The sequence below is a fragment of the Hoplias malabaricus genome, chromosome 9 (genome assembly GCF_029633855.1).
Source record: "Hoplias malabaricus isolate fHopMal1 chromosome 9, fHopMal1.hap1, whole genome shotgun sequence".
Lineage (NCBI taxonomy): Eukaryota > Metazoa > Chordata > Actinopteri > Characiformes > Erythrinidae > Hoplias > Hoplias malabaricus.
Window position 1 is genome coordinate 472,746 of NC_089808.1, and position 21,982 is coordinate 494,727.

Below are 21,982 nucleotides of genomic sequence, written 5' to 3' on the forward strand. Positions count from 1 at the left end.
AGAGGCCTGAAACAGTACTTAATAAGAAGTGTGTGGTGTGTGAGACACGTCTAGATTCTGAAAAGCTCATTTATCCCTGTCAGGGAGGAGAGCATCAGACACAGCCAGGATCCTCTCAGACTTCCATCATCTATCCATCCATCTGTCTGCAGGGAGGGCCTTCTCCAAACATCCTTGCAGCCAGAAGATCTACATCACCACAAAAAGTCCTGACATCTACACTCTGCTGCTTTCAAAGAAAGAATGTAGACGCTGTAAGAAAGTAATGTGTTTGTGAACCTCTTATTTGGTGTTCTCTCACAAAGAATTTCCGATTTATCACAAAACTCGCAATGCTTTATCATCCCTAGGGTTTTTAAAATAAGTCCTGAAAAGACAAGCTGCATTCTACTTAAATACAAGACTTTCATAATAAAACATCAACAATTGTGTTGGAACCTGGAAGTAATCTTGATGTCAACTGATGGGGATTTATACTGCATTTGTTTAGTTTTATTTTTATATTTTATAATCTCAAGTGTACATTTGTTACATATGTGTTTTTATTTCCCAACTTCTTTTAATTCTTAAAATGAATTCAGACTGTTTTATTGCTGTGTGGTTAAGACTTTAAATTAACAGTTTGTGCTGTATTTAAAAAACAGATCAACCCAAAACATTGTTTAGAACTCCAGTGTGAATATGAAAGGATAACTACAGTGGACTGTTTAGACAGATAAATATAAATGGTTGTAGGGCAAATTTTATTGATCCTAAACATAAATTGCAATAACAGCAATACAGTGGTTGGGCTGGCGATCGCTTCCTTTGATTAAAACATTGTCAAATGACAGACTGAATAACAAAAGCATACTCTCTTCACTATATCTGGCCTTGGTTAGTGTCAGTCAGTGTCAGTGTGGCTCTGTTTCTGTGATAGGACTCAACTCAAATAGCTGCTTTAACTTCCGTATGTGAAAAACAACACGTGAGTTGGCAACTGAAATCATATCCTAAATGACCAAGATCCAGCAAAGTGGGCTTCTATTGTCTGCCCCTAAGTTTACATTAAGATTGTAATTTGTCTTTTGTATTGTGGCTTATTTGAATGTTGATTGGACTTTGAAATGAACTCATTCAAAAATCAATGAAGCATAGCCTTAACACTTTGAAAGTGCTGCATCAAAAGCCTGTTTCAGTGGATTGTGTAATTTCCTGTGACATTACAGAAACATTTCAAGGCTGTTTTTTTCCACCTTAATTTATATTTCTAGCGTGGACTAAAGAGTCAAATGCATATGTTGAAACTTTAAGAGCCTTAACATGCTACATATTGTGTTCAAACAAGAAATGGTACCAATTAAAAGTATACTGATAAAGTTTATAAATGGTTTAAAATCAGTGTATTAATAGTTGTTAATTATTTTATTAATACATTAATAGTCATTAATAATCACTTATAACACATAGACAAAACAGGCAAACATTTCTTGTTGTTTTCCAAATAGTGAACCCACGTCCATCTACACGGTTAAACCTCAGATTTTGCCAGATACTGATCATACTCTTTACCATTTAATGTCATCAAAGACAGTGTGGTTTAATTAAACATGTGAAATGAGCAAAGTCACATTCTAAAGTCTAAATCTTCAGTACGTTCTCGGTCAGCGTTCGCTGTCGCACTTCCTGTCTCTGTGATACAAATGATTATTAATGACCTTTAAGGTGTAAACAACCTAATTAATAACCATGTAATAAACAGTAGTTTTAAGCATTTATAAACCTTTATATTTGTAGTCTTTTATGTAAACTCTTTAAATGCTTCCGCCCCATGGACTTCCTGATTTGTCTAAAATTACACCAACTTAGTTTCACCAGTTTCTGTCACTTGAAAGTTTTATTTTTATACGTTTCCTATGAAACCATACTCTAGGTTGGGGACTAAAGTCAAAACAAATGGCATCCACGGTAACAAGTAACAAAAGAAAAAATGAATAAAAAACATATTTTGTTGACTGTCCCAGAGGATGGCGACATTTCCATGAAAGTGTGACTGTTTGTATCCGTTCGTAAAAAAGAAGAAGTGCTACTCAGCTTCATATGTCTGACCCTTCACTCCACATCCAGCTTCTCTTTTTCCTGTTTTGGTCAAAAGGGATGAGCATGGAATAAATGTGTGACTTTTAAAACCCAATACTCGGTTTAAGTCAAAATCTGCGCACAGATGAATGTTGAAGCAGCCCCAAGGCATTCAAAAATATAATGACATTATACTCACAGAGACAAGGGTAAACTAGGAAATGATTATGGACAGATACAAAGCAATCATTCAGCATCATTTTCTTTTTAAAACTTACATTCTATTCTGTATTAAACATTTTTAACTCTTAGAAACACTTTTATCTGACATCAGTTGTTGTATCTTATATGTAATATGTAAAAAAATGTATTAAAAGTGATGTCTCTGTGTTTTATTCATGTGAACACTGTGAGTAAAATAAAAATATTAATAATAACAACAAATGTTCAATGCATAGGTTTGTAAAATAATTGAAGCTGATATCCATTACCTTGTATTTTCTCCATGGCTCGTCATGGTACGCTTTTATGTTGGATGTGCACTTTAGAGGCTGGTGACTAATGAAGGGCATTTCACTCTCATTTATCAGATCACATCACAGCTCTGTGAGGCCAGAAAGAGCAAGAAGTGCTCCATGGGTTCTGGGGAAAGATCTGGATTGACACAACTATTAAACAATTAGAGAAAGACTAATGGAGAGGTTCCAGAGAGTGAGTGACTCTTTATGCTCATGGATCCTATGCTGTACATCTTTACGTCAGCAGAAGCTTTTGACGGTGTGGACTAAGGCAGAGGGTCTGGATTTGATTAATGAACTAAATCTATTTGTCAGCTCTGATATAGGATCTACCTCTTACAGTACTTAGTTTATTTTTATTACTTTATTTCTTTTTTATTACTAACCACTGCACATAAGCAGAGTTGTGCGTTTATATGAGAAACAGTGAAAAGAGAGTAAGAGCAAATTTCCACCAGAATCAACACAAGTCTCCTGTTTATAGCCATAGACTGTGCTGCCCTCCTCAGGCTCGAAGTGGCAGGTGACCAAAAATGATTACACTTCAAAATAAGACTACATTTATAAAGGTTTAATACCTGTTTATTGTATAGTTATTTGTCAGGTTGTAAACATCTTAAAATTTAATCAAGATGATTAATCGGTTGTAACACAGAGCTAGAAAGGGCACCTGTTGACATGTAGAACAGTGACCTGTAATTTTTATAATACTGACAGTGCCAGAGAACTTACTGAATATTTGAAGATAAACAATGAGCACAGACTCATTACAGACAGGTACACGCCACATTATCATTAATGTATGAAAAGACACTGTTGTAGGTTACTTGATTAAACTCGGTGGTGAAACTTATTAACCGTTTGTGATAAAGCTGACAGGCTTAATGTCAACTGATGGGGAAGACACATTAAGGTGAGTATCTGGCAAGAGCTGAGAATTAACAGTGAAGATGGATGACGGTCCACTATTTGGCAAACAACAGGTTACTGCTGCCCTTTCTGTCTATGTGTTATAAACGATTACTGCAATTTAATTGAATGCAATTACTGCATATTTCATTAATCACATTATTAATAATTATTAAATGATTTATGAGGGTAGTCTTATTCTAAAGTGGAACTGAAAATGGTATTTAAAGACATATTTTCTCTTCAGTGAATTCCCCACACCCCAAGAAAACTACAAGTGATGTATGGTAGTTCAGACCGCTCTATAATAACAGACACCCTTGGTAAAGTTTGGAAATGTCTTTGTGGTCAGTCTCTCCTACTTTTACTCTAATAAATGTAATACATATCATGATCTTATATATTTTAACACAAACTCCTTACAATTTCTCATTGGCCAACAAAAGCGTTCAGTAATTGCTTTGTGAAGTTGAAGACAACAGCTCACTCCCCTTTGCAAAACAGAAGCCCTATACAGCCACCAGGGTCATAGGTCAATGCTTTCTCATTCTTCTCTTTGGATCATGTTACAGGTTTATTTTTTAACAGACTAGAATTTCCACGTGGAAATACCTCTAAATCTTCATGGGGGAATCACCTAATCACCCTGAGTCTGTTTTTAATGTGTAGTTATTTTGATAAATGTCTAAGGAGTTGGCTCTTTTTTTTATATCGTGAAATACCTGCAGTTCAGTTATACCTCTGTGATACTGCAGACAAGTTCCACATTCCAAAGCAAAACACCTGATCCAAGAACAGTTATGGAATACATGCAGCTTGTGTCAGTATAAACGACGCTCTCTGTACAGACAGGACGTGTCAAAGTGAGGGACTGATGATCATTAGCAGAAACACTTCACAGTTTTGCAGTGTGACCTCAGAGAAGGTGGACAATGCAGAGAGTCTGTGAAGGAAGTGCTCTGGTTACTGCTGGTAACTTGGGTTTGTCTTCTTTCGAAATGTGCTACGCTGCACACACAGATTATATAAAGAGATACAGCTCAGCCAATCAGGAGCAGAAGCAAGCTGGGCACTTCTTTCAGAACATCTGCGCTATTACTCAAACACCTCAACACACCGCATCAGCTCAGAACTGCAACAAGGTTTGTACCAGAAAGAAACGGGCAACAATGACTCACGAGGTCGTGACCTACGCTGACATGCAGTGGAGTTGTAAAAATCAGAAAAAGTCTGGATGTAAAATGAAAAAACTAAGAACAATATTTAAATTCACCTTTAAAAACGTCCATATTAAAGGTTTCTTCAGTAAATTGTTGTTGGGGCTCACAGACGTTCCGTGTTCTTGTGGGTGGTACTTTCTGCAGAGAAGGCGCTGGTTTATTTGTGCAGTTTATCTGATCGCTCTGTTGACGGACTGTTTACTTCTTTCCTCTGATGTGATTAAAAAATAGGGCTGATTTCAGTTTGGACTACGTAACTATTTTCAATTTATCCAAATTCTAACACTCAACTTTTGGGTCAGGGAAGCAGTGCGAGGCCTGTGTGTGAATTAATCAGAAGTGGATGTGCTGATGGTAACTCAGTGTAATCTCTGTTGCGTCAGAGCTCCTTGTTGCAGCCTTTCTGTCAAACTGAGAAGACAAGGCTGTGGGAAAAAAAATGTCAGTGTATTTGGAGATTAGCTCCAGCACAGAGTGCGCACGCCTCCATCTGGAGAGACACACTCCAACAGGATTTAGCTTTAACTCCAATAATCTAACACATCAGAGTCTAATACTCAAAGGAAGGTGGTTTAATGAGCTGAGCACTGTATGGCACTGCAGCCAGAACAGTTCTAATGTTCTAAAGTATTTTTACTTCAAAACCTCATGTGGGTGATTACTATCTTAAATGGATATAGACACAGTATAGTCTGGGTTTTAATATCAAGGCTTTTCTGATAAGAATCCCCCAGTACACTGACTTTTAATTTTCTTCATATTATTCAGGGGTCATTCATAGTGTCACTCATTCATTCATTTATGTAAAATTTTCTTCAAAAAGCAGTTCTTCTGAAATGTACAAAGTCAGAATTATTCAAAGTATTTGTGGTGGGAACTAAACATCCAAAATGCTTTTTTTCTCTAAAAGCTGCGTCAAATTATAAAGTGTTTAAGTGCACTGTGGTGTTTAAGGTGTTGTTTTATGATGGTTTAGAAATAAGGTTTTAAAATAGTTAGGCACTGGACTATACCTTAAAATGCATTGCTATTTATTCATTCATTATCTGTAACCGCTTATCCAATTCAGGGTCACGGTGGGTCCCTGAAGGCGGGAATACACCCAGGAGGGGGCACTAGTTCTTCACAGGGCAACACAGACTCACACACACACATTAACTCACACACCTACGGACACCTTTGAGTCGCCAATCCACCTACCAACGTGTGTTTTTGGACTGTGGGAGGAAACCCATGCAGACACAGAGAGAACACACCACACTCCTCACAGACAATCACCCGGAGGAAACCCACACAGACACAGGGAGAACACACCACACTCCTCACAGACAGTCACCCGGAGGAAACCCACGCAGACACAGGGAGAACACACCACACTCCTCACAGACAATCACCCGGAGGAAACCCACGCAGACACAGGGAGAACACACTACACTCCTCACAGACAGTCACCCGGAGGAAACCCACGCAGACACAGAGAGAACACACCACACTCCTCACAGACAGTCACCCGGAGGAAACCCACGCAGACACAGGGAGAACACACCACACTCCTCACAGACAGTCACCCGGAGGAAACCCACGCAGACGCAGGGAGAACACACCACACTCCTCACAGACAGTCACCCGGAGGAAACCCACGCAGACACAGGGAGAACACACCACACTCCTCGCAGACAGTCACCCGGAGGAAACCCACGCAGACACAGGGAGAACACAGCACACTCCTCACAGACAGTCACCCGGAGCAGGAATTGAACCCACAAACTCCAGGTCCCTGGAGCTGTGTGACTGCAACACTACCGGCTGCGCCACCGTGCCGCCCATTGCTATTTATCAATGCCATAAATCAAAATGTTGGCCTAGTTGATTTCATCAGGACAGAAGGAATTAAGCCTAGTCCTGAACTACACCTGTCTTTTCAACTCGTCTGGAAAAAGTTCTTTGAGGTTTGATAGCATTCAAGCTGGATGATTCACTTTGGATCACCACTCCAACTCATCCTACAGGTAATAGATCCATCACTTCAGAGAACACACTGCTACTGATCAATAGTCTAATGCTGAGGTTGGTTTTAAACATCATTGGCCAATGTTGGGCATTGAGAATTGTGATCAATTGTGAGTGTATTTTTTTGTGGACATATTTTAATCTCCATGAGCACAACTGGACGTCTGTGTCCATAGTGGATGCAACCTGAAGTAGCAGAATAATTCACAAATCTGACAGGTGTCTATAAACCTTTGGACATGAAGTGTGCAACTGTTTTACAGCAGTCTATTGAACTAAATACTGCTCTTATCTCAGAACACTCTCAGATCATTGAGGCTGCCTGCACAGGTGAGTTCATGTTGAGCTGTCATGTTGTGGTAAGAACGAGATTACTTCAAAGCAGTTCCTTCCTCCCCCTGCCCCACCTCAACTAGATCAAACAATTTAGTCTTAATTCAAAGTTATATCATCACTATGTTTTCCTGAAGATCCCCAGAGTACATTTAGAGGAAATGCCTTTTACGAAAACATCCACAAGGATTCCACGTTTCTCTAAACAGGACATTCCCCACCCATTTCCGTGGCCTTTTTCTCTTTATCCACCCTATTACACACTGCAGGCCACTAGTTTACATCTCTGTCCTAACACAAGTCCTTGCACCCTATAAAACTCGGACACATCTGAAGTATTCCTGCCCAAACACACTGCAATTATACTAACACCCCATGAGTGAATGTCATGTCAGGCGAACGCTGCTGTGTGTATCCTGTCTGTCCCTTTATCTGTAAGCAGTAACTCTGTGTGTGTGACAGAACTGTCAAGGCCTGTCACTTATTGGTCCAATTGCTGGAGGCTTTAAATGTATATTGTCGCTGTCCAATTAAAAACATTTATTTTCTTTTTTGTTTGCTACATAATTTCTGATGAACAGCAGCTGTGCTTCACATTGGTGAAAAATGTCATGCTGAAGGGACCAATAGAAGTGCTCCACAAACTAATTTAAATACAATATTTTTACACATGACTTTCACTGAAAGTTAGTCTGTGAGGAGTGTGGTGTGTTCTCCCTGTGTCTGCATGGGTTTCCTCCAGGTGACAGTCTGTGAGGAGTGTGGTGTGTTCTCTCTGTGTCTGCGTGGGTTTCCTCCAGGTGACAGTCTGTGAGGAGTGTGGTGTGTTCTCTCTGTGTCTGCGTGGGTTTCCTCCAGGTGACTGTCTGTGAGGAGTGTGGTGTGTTCTCCCTGTGTCTGCGTGGGTTTCCTCCGGGTGACTGTCTGTGAGGAGTGTGGTGTGTTCTTCCTGTGTCTGCGTGGGTTTCCTCCGGGTGACAGTCTGTGAGGAGTGTGGTGTGTTCTCCTTGTGTCTGTGTGGGTTTCCTCCGGGTGACAGTCTGTGAGGAGTGTGGTGTGTTCTCCCTGTGTCTGTGTAGGTTTCCTCCGGGTGACAGTCTGTGAGGACTCAAAGTGTCCGTAGGTGTGAGTGTGTGAGTGAATGTGTGTGTGTGAGAGTTGACCTGTGAAGGAGCCCCCCCGCCAGGGTGTATTCCTGCCTTGTGCCCAATGATTCCAGGTAGAGTCTGGACCCACCGTGACCCTGAACTGGATAAGGGTTACAGATAATGAATGAATGAATGAATGTTTTTAATTGGACAGCAACAATATATGAATTAAGTGAAGTGTTATACACTGTTACCATGCCAACCTGTTCAGGCTCTTCCTAGCCTACCCAGAATCACTAGACCAGGTGCCAGTCCATCACAGGGCATCACGCACTCACCTAGTCACTCATACACTCACACTTAAGGACATGTTTGCAATGTTAATCCAGCTACTAACATGTATTTTGGACCGCGGGAGTAAACTGGAGAAACCAGAATTATTCCATGCAGACACAGGGAGAACACCTCAAATGTGTCATAAGCAGTGACGTGGCTTGGGATTGAACCCACAACCCTAGAACCCAGGAGGTGTGTGGCAGAGACACTACCAGTAACCCCCCGCCACGCCACCATGCCGTCCATAAATTAACCAACATTCTCCAAAATTCACTGTAATAAAGCGTCCTAGTTTTAGACTACATTAGTTAAGAGAATGTTTGTCCTCTCCAGGCCTTTTTTTCCCCTTGGACAGTGACGATGTGCTATTCAAGATACAAGGGATGTGAGGGTTCATATTTAACTCCCATAAACATCAATGTCCTCTGTTGAATGCATAAGAAAATGCAATAAATTGTGGGGAATGCACGCATTTCATATTTGACCTTCCGTAGCCCTTCTAACAGCGTTATTAAATGCCTGTCTCAGATTCTTGTTTCGATTCGCTCCCCCCACCCCAGGCCCCGTGATTTGTAGCTGTGCATTTCAAAATCATGTAATTCATTTATATTCTGAGATGCTGAAATGGCTTTTGTGATGTTTTCTCTTGATCGCTTGTTATTCCCTCAGACAAATACGTCTGTCCTGGGACTCTTCTTTTCAAACTCCTGCAAAACTACCACAAATCTCCTCCCACATTTAAGCTTTAATAGAAGTGAAGAATTTACACTCTGTCTGAACACTTCTGTGTTTTGGTATAGTTGCAGAACTGAAGAGAACATTCAGCTCAGCCATGGGCCGGTACTAGCATCTGCGTCCAAATAGCTGTGAATCCTCCCATAAGCCACATGGCAGTTTTAAGACATATTGCCTTTTAAACCCTGTCTGGCATCCTCCAGTTCATGGAGCGAATTCAGCTCATGGAGCTGCTCTTAAGCTACTCTCTTCTAATTCCCAAAATCATGGAACAGGTTTAAGCCTCTTCTTTTACTGAAGTTGGACAGCAACAGACTGAGCGTCTGATGACTCACATTCCTCAGGGTGGCCCTTTAATATAAGAGTGGACCTGAGAGAAATACACAAATCCCTTCTTAGCTCCAATTAAAGTCATAGTTAAGGTTGTATCCTCCATCATACTGTGGGGCGAGGGGCTTTAATATGTGCTGAACTCCACATGGCTTTGACTTTCTTGTCAGTTTGAAGGGCATGGAAAGGAGGCCGGATGTTGGCCAGAATATCAAAACTCCAACAACTTTAAAAGAAAACTCTAGCAGTGTGGCATTGCGTGTGGTTTATAAACGGTGACGATACACAGCACATTGGATTTAACCAGGTTTACGCAGAACATTAATGACAAATTCAGAAGGTATTGAAAGTTTGAGGACACCTCTTCTTATTATAGACACTGACACTGATGAGATCTATCCCCAGAGGAATGGTATTCTCTAGTGAAGGGACACATGAGTCCAATGTCACTATGCTCAATGACAAAGTGCATTCTCTGGAGTGATATTCATGTTGATTTAGATGAATTCAATGCAATTCTGGGAAAAAAATGTTCCATTATCCAATATAAACACTCCTGTACTACTTTACATTTCAGAAGCGATGTTTGATGAGCAGGTGTCCAAGTGCATTCCTAGAAACAAGTATTGCACCAGAATCAAGGTATCAGTGCAGGTATCAGTATCAACATAAATCACTGAATATTCCTTGCACCCACGGCGCTTGGTAGTGTGAGTGCTGTTATGAGGGTAAGGGGCACCGTAGTGGTTCAGAGGATTTTACATATTGTGTCACATAATGTCACATTGCTATTGTATAATATTGTCCCCCTTTTTATATCTGAGAACATTTTGATTTGCTATTGACCACAGAACAAATGAACAACACATAGACATCTGTGCAATTTAAAGTCATGGCGGCCTCCTCATATACAAACGCACAGGCCCAGGCTTACGATCCTGCTGGAGTGTATGTGTTGGCTTGCATTAGTGGACTCATGCAGGGAAGCTATCTTGGTCCCATGCCAAAGAATACAGACTCTACATAGGATGCCTAGGCACAGAAACACACACACACACACACACACACACACACGCACCTCAAACTCTTCTTTGCAGAATACCCCAAAACTAGCGTTTACCGATGCTGTATTTTCATCAGCAAATATTTTATTATTTTGTCTGAGAACAGATTTATGCCCAGGACTTTTGAATAATGTCTGATTTTCAGCGGCGTGGTTTTCCAGTTGTAATTCTGGGAGAGCTGAGCTATGACACTGTCATAAAACATTCGGCGGGAATAGAAAGGGAAGCGCAGCATATTTTCAACTCTGTCTCTGCACTTTAGATGAATCATATAGTAAATTTAACACTGTCTGATCTGCTGAGGTAGACAATGGGTACTGGGTCATTGCAGTGACAAACACAAGAGCAAAAGTAGAGAAAATATAACCACAAAGTTTATATCTGTTTTTGCATTAATAACAAAAGTATAACATTCATATCTTTTTTTAAATTATTTATTCATGTAAATAATATAATAAAAATAGAGCACTGTCAAATCCAATTCTGTCCGTTTTGAACATACATCTTTATCACAGATGTCACATAAAATGTCTTTGGGGAATTAGCTGTAGGATAGTTATCACAAAGGAAGGAAAACTAATTCTGAGAAAAACCAATGATATTTTTTAGATATTCTGTCTTCATGTTAGTGATAGTCTACTGCTGAGAAATAAGACAGAAATGCTGACAGTTTCATGTGATGCAGAAAGATTGTGACTGTGGTGTTTCTCAAAAACATTTTGAGAATTTTGTGAATTTGAGCTGGAGGGAATTTGAAACTAGTGGGGCAACTGAGTCTATTTTTTAAAAGTTCAGATCAGGGTTATTGTCAGTAGAGTTACAGTCAGTAGTGTTATTATCAGCACTGTTACAGTCAGTGGTGTTACAGTCAGTAGTGTTATTATCAGCACTATTATAGTCAGTGGTGTTACAGTCAGTAGTGTTATTATCAGCACTGTTATAGTCAGTGGTGTTACAGTCAGTAGTGTTATTATCAGCACTGTTACAGTCAGTGGTGTTACAGTCAGTAGTGTTATTATCAGCACTGTTACAGTCAGTGGTGTTACAGTCAGTAGTGTTATTATCAGCACTGTTATGGTCAGTGGTGTTACAGTCAGTAGTGTTATTATCAGCACTGTTATGGTCAGTGGTGTTACAGTCAGTAGTGTTAATATCAGCACTGTTATAGTCAGTGGTGTTACAGTCAGTAGTGTTATTATCAGCACTGTTACAGTCAGTGGTGTTACAGTCAGTAGTGTTATTATCAGCACTGTTACAGTCAGTGGTGTTACAGTCAGTAGTGTTATTATCAGCACTGTTATGGTCAGTGGTGTTACAGTCAGTAGTGTTATTATCAGCACTGTTATAGTCAGTGGTGTTACAGTCAGTAGTGTTATTATCAGCACTGTTACAGTCAGTGGTGTTACAGTCAGTAGTGTTATTATCAGCACTGTTACAGTCAGTGGTGTTACAGTCAGTAGTGTTATTATCAGCACTGTTACAGTCAGTGATGTTACAGTCAGTGGTGTTATTATTAGCACTGTTATAGTCAGTGGTGTTATTATTAGCACTGTTATAGTCAGTGGTGTTATTATCAGCACTATTTTAGTCAGTGGTGTTACAGTCAGTAGTGTTATTATCAGCACTGTTATTGTCAGTGGTGTTACAGTCAGTAGTGTTATTATCAGCACTGTTACTGTCAGTGGTGTTACAGTCAGTAGTGTTATTATCAGCACTGTTATAGTCAGTGGTGTTACAGTCAGTGGTGTTATTATCAGCACTGTTATAGTCAGTGGTGTTACAGTCAGTAGTGTTATTATCAGCACTGTTACGGTCAGTGGTGTTACAGTCAGTAGTGTCATTATCAGCACTGTTATAGTCAGTAGTGTTACTATCAGCATTGTTACAGTCAGTAGTGTTACTATCAGCACTGTTATGGTCAGTGGTGTTACAGTCAGTAGTGTTATTATCAGCACTGTTATAGTCAACGGTGTTACAGTCAGTAGTGTTATTATCAGCACTGTTATGGTCAGTGGTGTTACAGTCAGTAGTGTTATTACCAGCACTGTTATAGTCAGTGATGTTACAGTCAGTAGTGTTATTATCAGCACTGTTATAGTCAGTGATGTTACAGTCAGTAGTGTTATTATCAGCACTGTTACAGTCAACGGTGTTACAGTCAGTAGTGTTATTATCAGCACTGTTATGGTCAGTGGTGTTACAGTCAGTAGTGTTATTATCAGCACTGTTATAGTCAGTGGTGTTACAGTCAGTGGTGTTATTATCAGCACTGTTATGGTCAGTGATGTTACAGTCAGTAGTGTTATTATCAGCACTGTTATAGTCAGTGGTGTTACAGTCAGTAGTGTTATTATCAGCACTGTTATAGTCAGTGATGTTACAGTCAGTAGTGTTATTATCAGCACTGTTACAGTCAGTGGTGTTACAGTCAGTAGTGTTATTATCAGCACTGTTATGGTCAGTGGTGTTACAGTCAGTAGTGTTATTATCAGCACTGTTATAGTCAGTGGTGTTACAGTCAGTAGTGTTATTATCAGCACTGTTACAGTCAGTGATGTTACAGTCAGTGGTGTTATTATTAGCACTGTTATAGTCAGTGGTGTTATTATTAGCACTGTTATAGTCAGTGGTGTTATTATCAGCACTATTTTAGTCAGTGGTGTTACAGTCAGTAGTGTTATTATCAGCACTGTTATTGTCAGTGGTGTTACAGTCAGTAGTGTTATTATCAGCACTGTTACTGTCAGTGGTGTTACAGTCAGTAGTGTTATTATCAGCACTGTTATAGTCAGTGGTGTTACAGTCAGTGGTGTTATTATCAGCACTGTTATAGTCAGTGGTGTTACAGTCAGTAGTGTTATTATCAGCACTGTTACGGTCAGTGGTGTTACAGTCAGTAGTGTCATTATCAGCACTGTTATAGTCAGTAGTGTTACTATCAGCATTGTTACAGTCAGTAGTGTTACTATCAGCACTGTTATGGTCAGTGGTGTTACAGTCAGTAGTGTTATTATCAGCACTGTTATAGTCAACGGTGTTACAGTCAGTAGTGTTATTATCAGCACTGTTATGGTCAGTGGTGTTACAGTCAGTAGTGTTATTACCAGCACTGTTATAGTCAGTGATGTTACAGTCAGTAGTGTTATTATCAGCACTGTTATAGTCAGTGATGTTACAGTCAGTAGTGTTATTATCAGCACTGTTACAGTCAACGGTGTTACAGTCAGTAGTGTTATTATCAGCACTGTTATGGTCAGTGGTGTTACAGTCAGTAGTGTTATTATCAGCACTGTTATAGTCAGTGGTGTTACAGTCAGTGGTGTTATTATCAGCACTGTTATGGTCAGTGATGTTACAGTCAGTAGTGTTATTATCAGCACTGTTATAGTCAGTGGTGTTACAGTCAGTAGTGTTATTATCAGCACTGTTATAGTCAGTGATGTTACAGTCAGTAGTGTTATTATCAGCACTGTTACAGTCAGTGGTGTTACAGTCAGTAGTGTTATTATCAGCACTGTTATGGTCAGTGGTGTTACAGTCAGTAGTGTTATTATCAGCACTGTTATAGTCAGTGGTGTTACAGTCAGTAGTGTTATTATCAGCACTGTTACAGTCAGTGGTGTTACAGTCAGTAGTGTTATTATCAGCACTGTTACAGTCAGTGATGTTACAGTCAGTGGTGTTATTATTAGCACTGTTATAGTCAGTGGTGTTATTATTAGCAGCACTATTTTAGTCAGTGGTGTTACAGTCAGTAGTGTTATTATCAGCACTGTTATTGTCAGTGGTGTTACAGTCAGTAGTGTTATTATCAGCACTGTTACTGTCAGTGGTGTTACAGTCAGTAGTGTTATTATCAGCACTGTTATAGTCAGTGGTGTTACAGTCAGTGGTGTTATTATCAGCACTGTTATAGTCAGTGGTGTTACAGTCAGTAGTGTTATTATCAGCACTGTTACGGTCAGTGGTGTTACAGTCAGTAGTGTCATTATCAGCACTGTTATAGTCAGTAGTGTTACTATCAGCATTGTTACAGTCAGTAGTGTTACTATCAGCACTGTTATGGTCAGTGGTGTTACAGTCAGTAGTGTTATTATCAGCACTGTTATAGTCAACGGTGTTACAGTCAGTAGTGTTATTATCAGCACTGTTATGGTCAGTGGTGTTACAGTCAGTAGTGTTATTACCAGCACTGTTATAGTCAGTGATGTTACAGTCAGTAGTGTTATTATCAGCACTGTTATAGTCAGTGATGTTACAGTCAGTAGTGTTATTATCAGCACTGTTACAGTCAACGGTGTTACAGTCAGTAGTGTTATTATCAGCACTGTTATGGTCAGTGGTGTTACAGTCAGTAGTGTTATTATCAGCACTGTTATAGTCAGTGGTGTTACAGTCAGTAGTGTTATTATCAGCACTGTTATAGTCAGTGATGTTACAGTCAGTAGTGTTATTATCAGCACTGTTACAGTCAACGGTGTTACAGTCAGTAGTGTTATTATCAGCACTGTTATGGTCAGTGGTGTTACAGTCAGTAGTGTTATTATCAGCACTGTTACAGTCAACGGTGTTACAGTCAGTAGTGTTATTATCAGCACTGTTACAGTCAGTGGTGTTACAGTCAGTAGTGTTATTATCAGCACTGTTATAGTCAGTGGTGTTACAGTCAGTGGTGTTATTATCAGCACTGTTATGGTCAGTGATGTTACAGTCAGTAGTGTTATTATCAGCACTGTTATAGTCAGTGGTGTTACAGTCAGTAGTGTTTTTATCAGCACTGTTATGGTCAGTGGTGTTACAGTCAGTAGTGTTATTATCAGCACTGTTACAGTCAGTGGTGTTACAGTCAGTAGTGTTATTATCAGCACTGTTATGGTCAGTGGTGTTACAGTCAGTAGTGTTATTATCAGCACTGTTACGGTAAACACAGTGGTAGAATGTCAAAATTAATGCAGTTTATTCAAAGACAAGCCAGAACTTCTAATTACAGACATTAACTTTTTTCGACTTGTTTTGTTTGGTTGGTAAAGTTCTGCTTTTCTGAGGCATAACAGAACATGATCATGTTAGAGTAAAACCTCTAGCTAGAGTAAAGCACCTGCTTGTGTACAATTATGAATAAAGTGACTCCTAATGGGTGCACAACATCAAGTTGATAGCAGAGCGAAATAAGAAATGGCCCCACTTCCCCTTTGACATATGGTCTTCATTGTACTGTGCTTCTTCCAAATCATTGAGCAATATCCTCATAACCAGAGGTCTGAATCAAATCGCTTTTCCACTCTACAGCTGACAGTGACCAAGAACAAACAGTGTTGAATTATGTGCTCATTATTTTCTTTTCACTTTAACTTTTTAATTTCATTTTATTTAGGCCAAGAACACTGCTTACAAACAGTGGGGTGTACATTTGTGAATGTGATATTTATAGTGTGTCTGGGAGAGTATGCAGAGTAGACTGTTCTTCATGAATTCATGCAAATGTTTAATTTTAATTGCCTGCCTTTTTCATTAAATAAGCTTTAGAATCTAACAAAACAACACCAGAATCTCAATTTGAACCAATTAGTCCTTTTAAAAAGACAGAATGATTTATTTAATTAACCCCAGACTTGGGTTCAATGAATCAATACAATTTTCTGTGAAGAAATTTAAAAAATCACAATTTTTCACAAAATAATTGTTAATAGTCCTTAACTGGTAAACGTTATCTAGTCGAGGTAAATAGCAAATATTTAACATATACCTGTCTATATTGTTTAGAAATAAAGCCTACATATTTTATACAAATTTTAATTGTTGTACTCTTATGTTGTCTGTCAACCCGACCCACAAACACTGTTCTCATATTTCTCCTAAGTAAAAGAAGCCTTGAATCCAATTTGTCTACTCTTGAGCTTTAGGGGAGAGCTCAGTAAAGTCTCACACTGCTCAGATTTGCTGAGACAATGAAAGTAGGGTTTAACTGAACTAAAGTGAAGAATATCAATATAAATTCAATCCTAAGACTAAGAGCCTTCTTGGTTCTGATGCTGTGCATAACTTTTTTTTCTGTGTCAAAAGTTTCTTAAGCTTCTATTTTGTTTAATGCAATGTTTCCTAAGGAACGTAAGCAGAGTCTTCTGAGACACTTTTGAGCAATAAACTGCTTCTCTAGGAGTATGATTTATCCAGCATTTGTGGACTGTGGCTGTTTCAGTCTGCACTGCAGACATTGCAGTCAGGTGCCAAAGGTCGGTCTCGGGAGCAGCACATTTTATAGCAGGCTTCTGAATGACTCAGTTAAAGACAGATGAAAGAATAATCACTGCTCTAAGAACAGCTCCTAGCAAACTTTTCTGACCTGAAACACTAGAGCAATTGTGCTGACTGATCTAGGAACAGCTGTACTGCAGCTAGTCCACAGTGAGGCATGTGCTATGGTTATAAACTCTGTGTCACTATAGTAATGACGCCAGTGCAAAATGCATTCTTTTATAATAACACCAACATAGACTTATCACTTATCACTGTACTGTAGGTAAGAGATTTTGGAATATATTCACTATATTATACTGTAAGACATGCCACATTTCTGACATGTGTAAGCATATATACAACATATATAACTTATCCATAGTAATTATTCATTGAGAACACTGTATTCCTGCCCAAAGATCAAAGAAAGCCTATTTTCACTCCCTCCAGGACAAAACCTTTTCCATTTGTTCTTATATTTGTATGATTTCTATTTACTGCTGTATGTAATTGCCAGTTACCCTTGGAATTTTATGATGAATGGTCTGATAGAAATTGCTCAGAAGAATAACTCTTTTTCCATTCACATCAATTACAAATGAAGTATGATTTTTCCGTCTCCTGTAGATTTGCCATGTTGGAGATATGTTTATGTTCCAACAGAAATGATTACTATAATACCGCTGAAAACCATCTTAACTAACATCTTAACCATGCAGCTCCTAAAATAGAAAAATATTCTGAGACTTGACCTGGGGACATATGACTGACAGAATGACAGGCAGAAATGTGTGGAGTGGTCTATATTATATATATATATATATTACTATATTGAGTATTGTAAGGTGAGTTAAATAACAACTTAAAGTATTTTCCCTAAAATAACTTCAGGTACAAAGGTAGCAGATTAAAAGCAGCTTAAATACTTCTAGAACAATAGTTAAACTTTCCTTTATGTGCAGCACCTACCAGCATAAGAACTGAAGTTAGTACGGCATTATTTTTCTCACATTGGTCTTAAAAACCCTAAGGTACAAATGTCACAGTTGTGACCAATCAAAAGAAGAAAAAAAAAAGATTCCTTTCCTCACTTGAGCAGGAAAGTACAAATACTATTAATATTTGGTGAAAATACATGAACCTGAGTAAAGGTAATGAGCTTCTATCTGCAAATGGTGAAGGAAATTGCAAGTGATGAATGCAGAAATGCAGTAGCCAAGTGGTAAACACTCAGCATCATAACTTACCACATAGTAAAACTGCAGGTCCTGACGCACAGGGTCCTCAGGCTGCATGACTGTACACAAGGCTCTATATGGTCCCTCGTAGAGCACAACCATCCCAGTACAACAGCAGAACCACCTACATAAAGCTCTTTAAAAACAAGGGAAGTTACAGAGATGAAGATCAAAGGTGAAGCTCCCGAAATGAAGACAATCCACTGATGAAGATCCAAAGGTGTGAAGACAGTGGCTTTAGAGGTCCAGGGGCCTGCTGAAGTGCAAAAGAAAGTCAGTTCATCCTCTGTGGAGCCTTGTCTCTAAAAGTGATAATGGCTGCTTCTTTCCCAGGCTGTTGCATGTGTCTGAGCATGTGCTCCACTTGATAACAAAACTAGCCTCTAAGACGCAAGCAGAAACTTCACTGCACTGAGCTTGAAACAGGAAATACTCAGCTAGAAGCACAGTGCTTAACTCGCTGGAACAAAACTCCTCACCGCACAAACAGACTGGGAATCATCCTTCATTTCCCTCCTCCACTTCTCCACCAACACCATACGGAGGACACGGAAAACTTTGGCTCAAAGCAGTTTCCTTCATTTCTTTGCTTTATCTCTGCAATGCTGCCAGAGGGTGCAGGTGGATTACTCTTTGGGAGATTACTTATTAACAAAACATGTGTCGTACAGGTTCAAAGACGGCAATGTAAGAAGCTATGCATAATTATCAGGTCCCTTTGATTAGAAATGCAGACATATTTTGGTGATATGCGAATAAATGTGTTGAATGCTTCATTTCTGAGATCAATCGTTCTTAGATTAGATTATGTTTGATCAAAGTGTGATGATGCAGCCCACACACAGACGCTGTCCTGTGAGCCAAAGACCCAGGAACAAACCCTGTTCCTCCAAAACAGGAGCAAGAATTAAATCTTTAAAAAATACCTTAAATGGGGTTTTCCCCCTTTTTTTCTAGAAGGAAAATGGCTGGGCATTTCCACTTTGAAACTCCAGTACTCCAAAGACAGCCTCAAATGTGTAAATATAGAAAACAAAACTGAATGATGAGAATATAAACAGCTGCAGCTCAACTACGTTTAAGAACAAACAAGCCATTTTGATGAAGACGTATGGATTTCCACTATCAAGATTTCAAAATGTAGACTATTTCCATGGATCAGCCTGTGATTACATGTTAAAGAGGAGCATGTGCCTTCAAATAGTCAAAGGGGAGTTGTGAAATAACAGTGATATACACACAACGTTTATACATTAGTAAAACCTGCTGTTTCCTTATATTTCACCAAAGAAACATCTATATTTTGATGATGCACATGTTTAAACAATTCCTTCATTAGGATGATTCAGAGTGCTCTGAAATGGAGCATCATTGTAGAGTTGTAGAGAAACTTACCAACTTCCTTTTATTTCCAGGGGCAGTGCTGTCGTCCTGCGATGCGAATGTAGCACTATACATTTGTAAAAAGTGTACAATTCTGATGATCAAACTCTAACATAAAACTATACGTTTTACAGGAAACTGTGTCCCAGCCACAAGCCAAAACATTCATAACCCTTTCATTGCATTTTTTTTCTGAGGCTGCTTTTATAATCACTTCAGACTCAATCACTGTGACCCAGTTTGCTCACATTTCAATAATGGAATTATGCAGAAATTCTGAAAAACAAAAGGGTTAAATCATCCTTTCCAAACCGATAAAGATGACTCTGATGTCCAGAAGGGGGCAATAGAGTCTTACATTTTCTGTTCACATGTAATTACATAAATTTGTTATGGAATTAATGAGAAGTTTTGAAGCTTCCTGCTCTTATTTGAGGGAAAGAAAATGCCGTTTTCGGAATAAGATCGAAATCCTGTTTTTCTGCACTTGGAGAAGAAAAAAGAACTTCTTACACTCAGCAGATTGGTTTTTTCCAGAAACATAAATTTACAAAATGAATAAAACACAGTAAACATTTATGTGAATAATGTGTCAGTTTGTAATCACAGCTGCTTGATTTGTTCATTTCTGCGGTCGGCGTACACTCGTCCTCACAGGAAACCTGATCAGATAACATCATGACTAAACTGAAGAGGGGGATCTGGTGAAGCTTGCCTTAAAATAACAGTCAACAAAAGGTGTATTAAATGTAATTAAAGTTCAAACCTAATCCCAGACCTACACCTAATGCTAACAGTGTCATTACTCAACTATAGTTTCTTCAGAACGTCCACACAATCTTTTAATGAAGAGAGAGCACAACGTTTCATGTCAAAAACACCAACAACTCCAGAAAGTGGTTATGCAAGAAAAATAATTTATTTGAATGTAACTTTTTTAGCACATAGGCAACTCATAGCTGCTTGAAGAGTTCACAGCTACATATCCTTACTGCTGGAGAATGAAGATTATAATATGCAGAATTTTATATATGTCTTTCCAATGACAAAATAACAAAAATAGAATTTCCAACATTATCTTGCTTTCCCACTCGACTCTCTTCTAGGCCCAAGGGGAAGGGGCAATTTTATATATATTTATATTTTAAAGCTTTTTTCCTTCTGTTCTTTGAGACAGAGAACTCTGTGCTGATCTGTAGCTCTGTAAATTATAATCATGTTATAGATATTTTATATTTATTTCTGTGTTTAAAAAGGTTTAGCTTAATTTTAAATGTAATATACATTTTTAATTAGGGCTTAGATTAAAATAATTTCTTTTTTCCATAGCAACCAGACAGAAACCTGGTTTGGTCTTGGCCTACCATGAGGTGAGCTTGCAAAACATGTAGGAAGATGACAAGATAAAAGAGTGAGTATCACTTTGATATCTCTCTCTCTCTCTCTCTCTCTCTCTCTAACTGCAGGTCTTTCTGGTTATTTACTGTACTCACACTTTGTGTTTTGTTTGTTTCTGGCCCAGCAGAGATTCTTTTCTCCTAGGTGTCATTAGGAGAGGAGGAGAGAGGGTGGGACGCGGGAGAAAAGGGGAGGTTCACTGAAGCAATCAAATGTTTCACTGTAATCTCTTTCGCTGAGAGAGTAGCTTCACATACAGTGAGTAGTGTTACACAGAAAAACCCACCATTTCTGCCTGCAGGTCACTGCAATAACTTCCACATGGGATTTATCTAAAACCTATGAATATCAGTGATGACATTCCAATTCTGCTTGAATTACTTTGTACATTGCCTTTGATGTATCTGAAATCTCTGAATACAAATGACAAGGCTTCTGACAGAGTTCCTTTTTTGAATAATGTGCTCTTTTATATGGCTAAATATTACTGCTTTCTCTCTCTCGTTCTCTTTCCGTCTCTCTCTCCCCGACTCCCCCCACCAACACCCCCCCACCCCCCCCCACCCCCACACACACACACACCCCGTCCTCTGTAAAATGTGAGAGATTGGTCGAGCAAGGAGGAGTACAGCACAGAGTACACAAGAGTAATGATGGTTATAGTAGTAATCATAAAAAGAGTAAAAGAAACTCTGCATACTCCTACGGAAGTGCAATACCAAGGCATTTTAAAAACACAGAGGCTTCACGCCAGAGTACAAGGCAAACAAACACTGGTTGTCTTTTTTCAATCACTAAATATTTAAAACAAGCATCACTCACTATCATAATGTAATACTTTGTATTTTCTTATTATATTTTAGATGCTGTCAGAATACCTGAAAGACTGATATAAGAAAACAACAACAACAAAAATAAAATGAAATTCTGATCTTTGTCCTCAGTGTTTGGGAGAATCAGAACAGGTCTTGGCTGTGTGCACTTCCACTCCTGGACTGCAGAGGGTGCTCTGGCTCAATAGCACCAGGTTTCTTGATTCTGATTGTGAACCAGAGATTCCCAGTCACATTTGGGTGCATTGGAATGGGGGAAAAAAACAAGCAGTCTTTGAGTGTGGCAATGGCT

General features: G+C 39.0%; 1 protein-coding gene across 3 annotated transcripts in view; it reads right to left on the bottom strand.

Moving 5' to 3' along the window:
- Window positions 1–18,430, bottom strand: part of arhgap36 (Rho GTPase activating protein 36) — a 49,599-nt gene extending 31,169 nt beyond the window's left edge. For 2 of the 3 annotated variants that reach the window (XM_066681058.1, XM_066681057.1), the window contains exon 1: window positions 18,086–18,430. In XM_066681058.1, the coding sequence (XP_066537155.1) occupies window positions 18,086–18,178 (93 nt within the window). In that variant the 5' untranslated portion in view covers window positions 18,179–18,430. The remainder of the gene's footprint in view (window positions 1–18,085) is intronic. The other variant, XM_066681059.1, reaches the window with a different exon arrangement.
- Window positions 18,431–21,982: the final 3,552 nt, after the last annotated feature.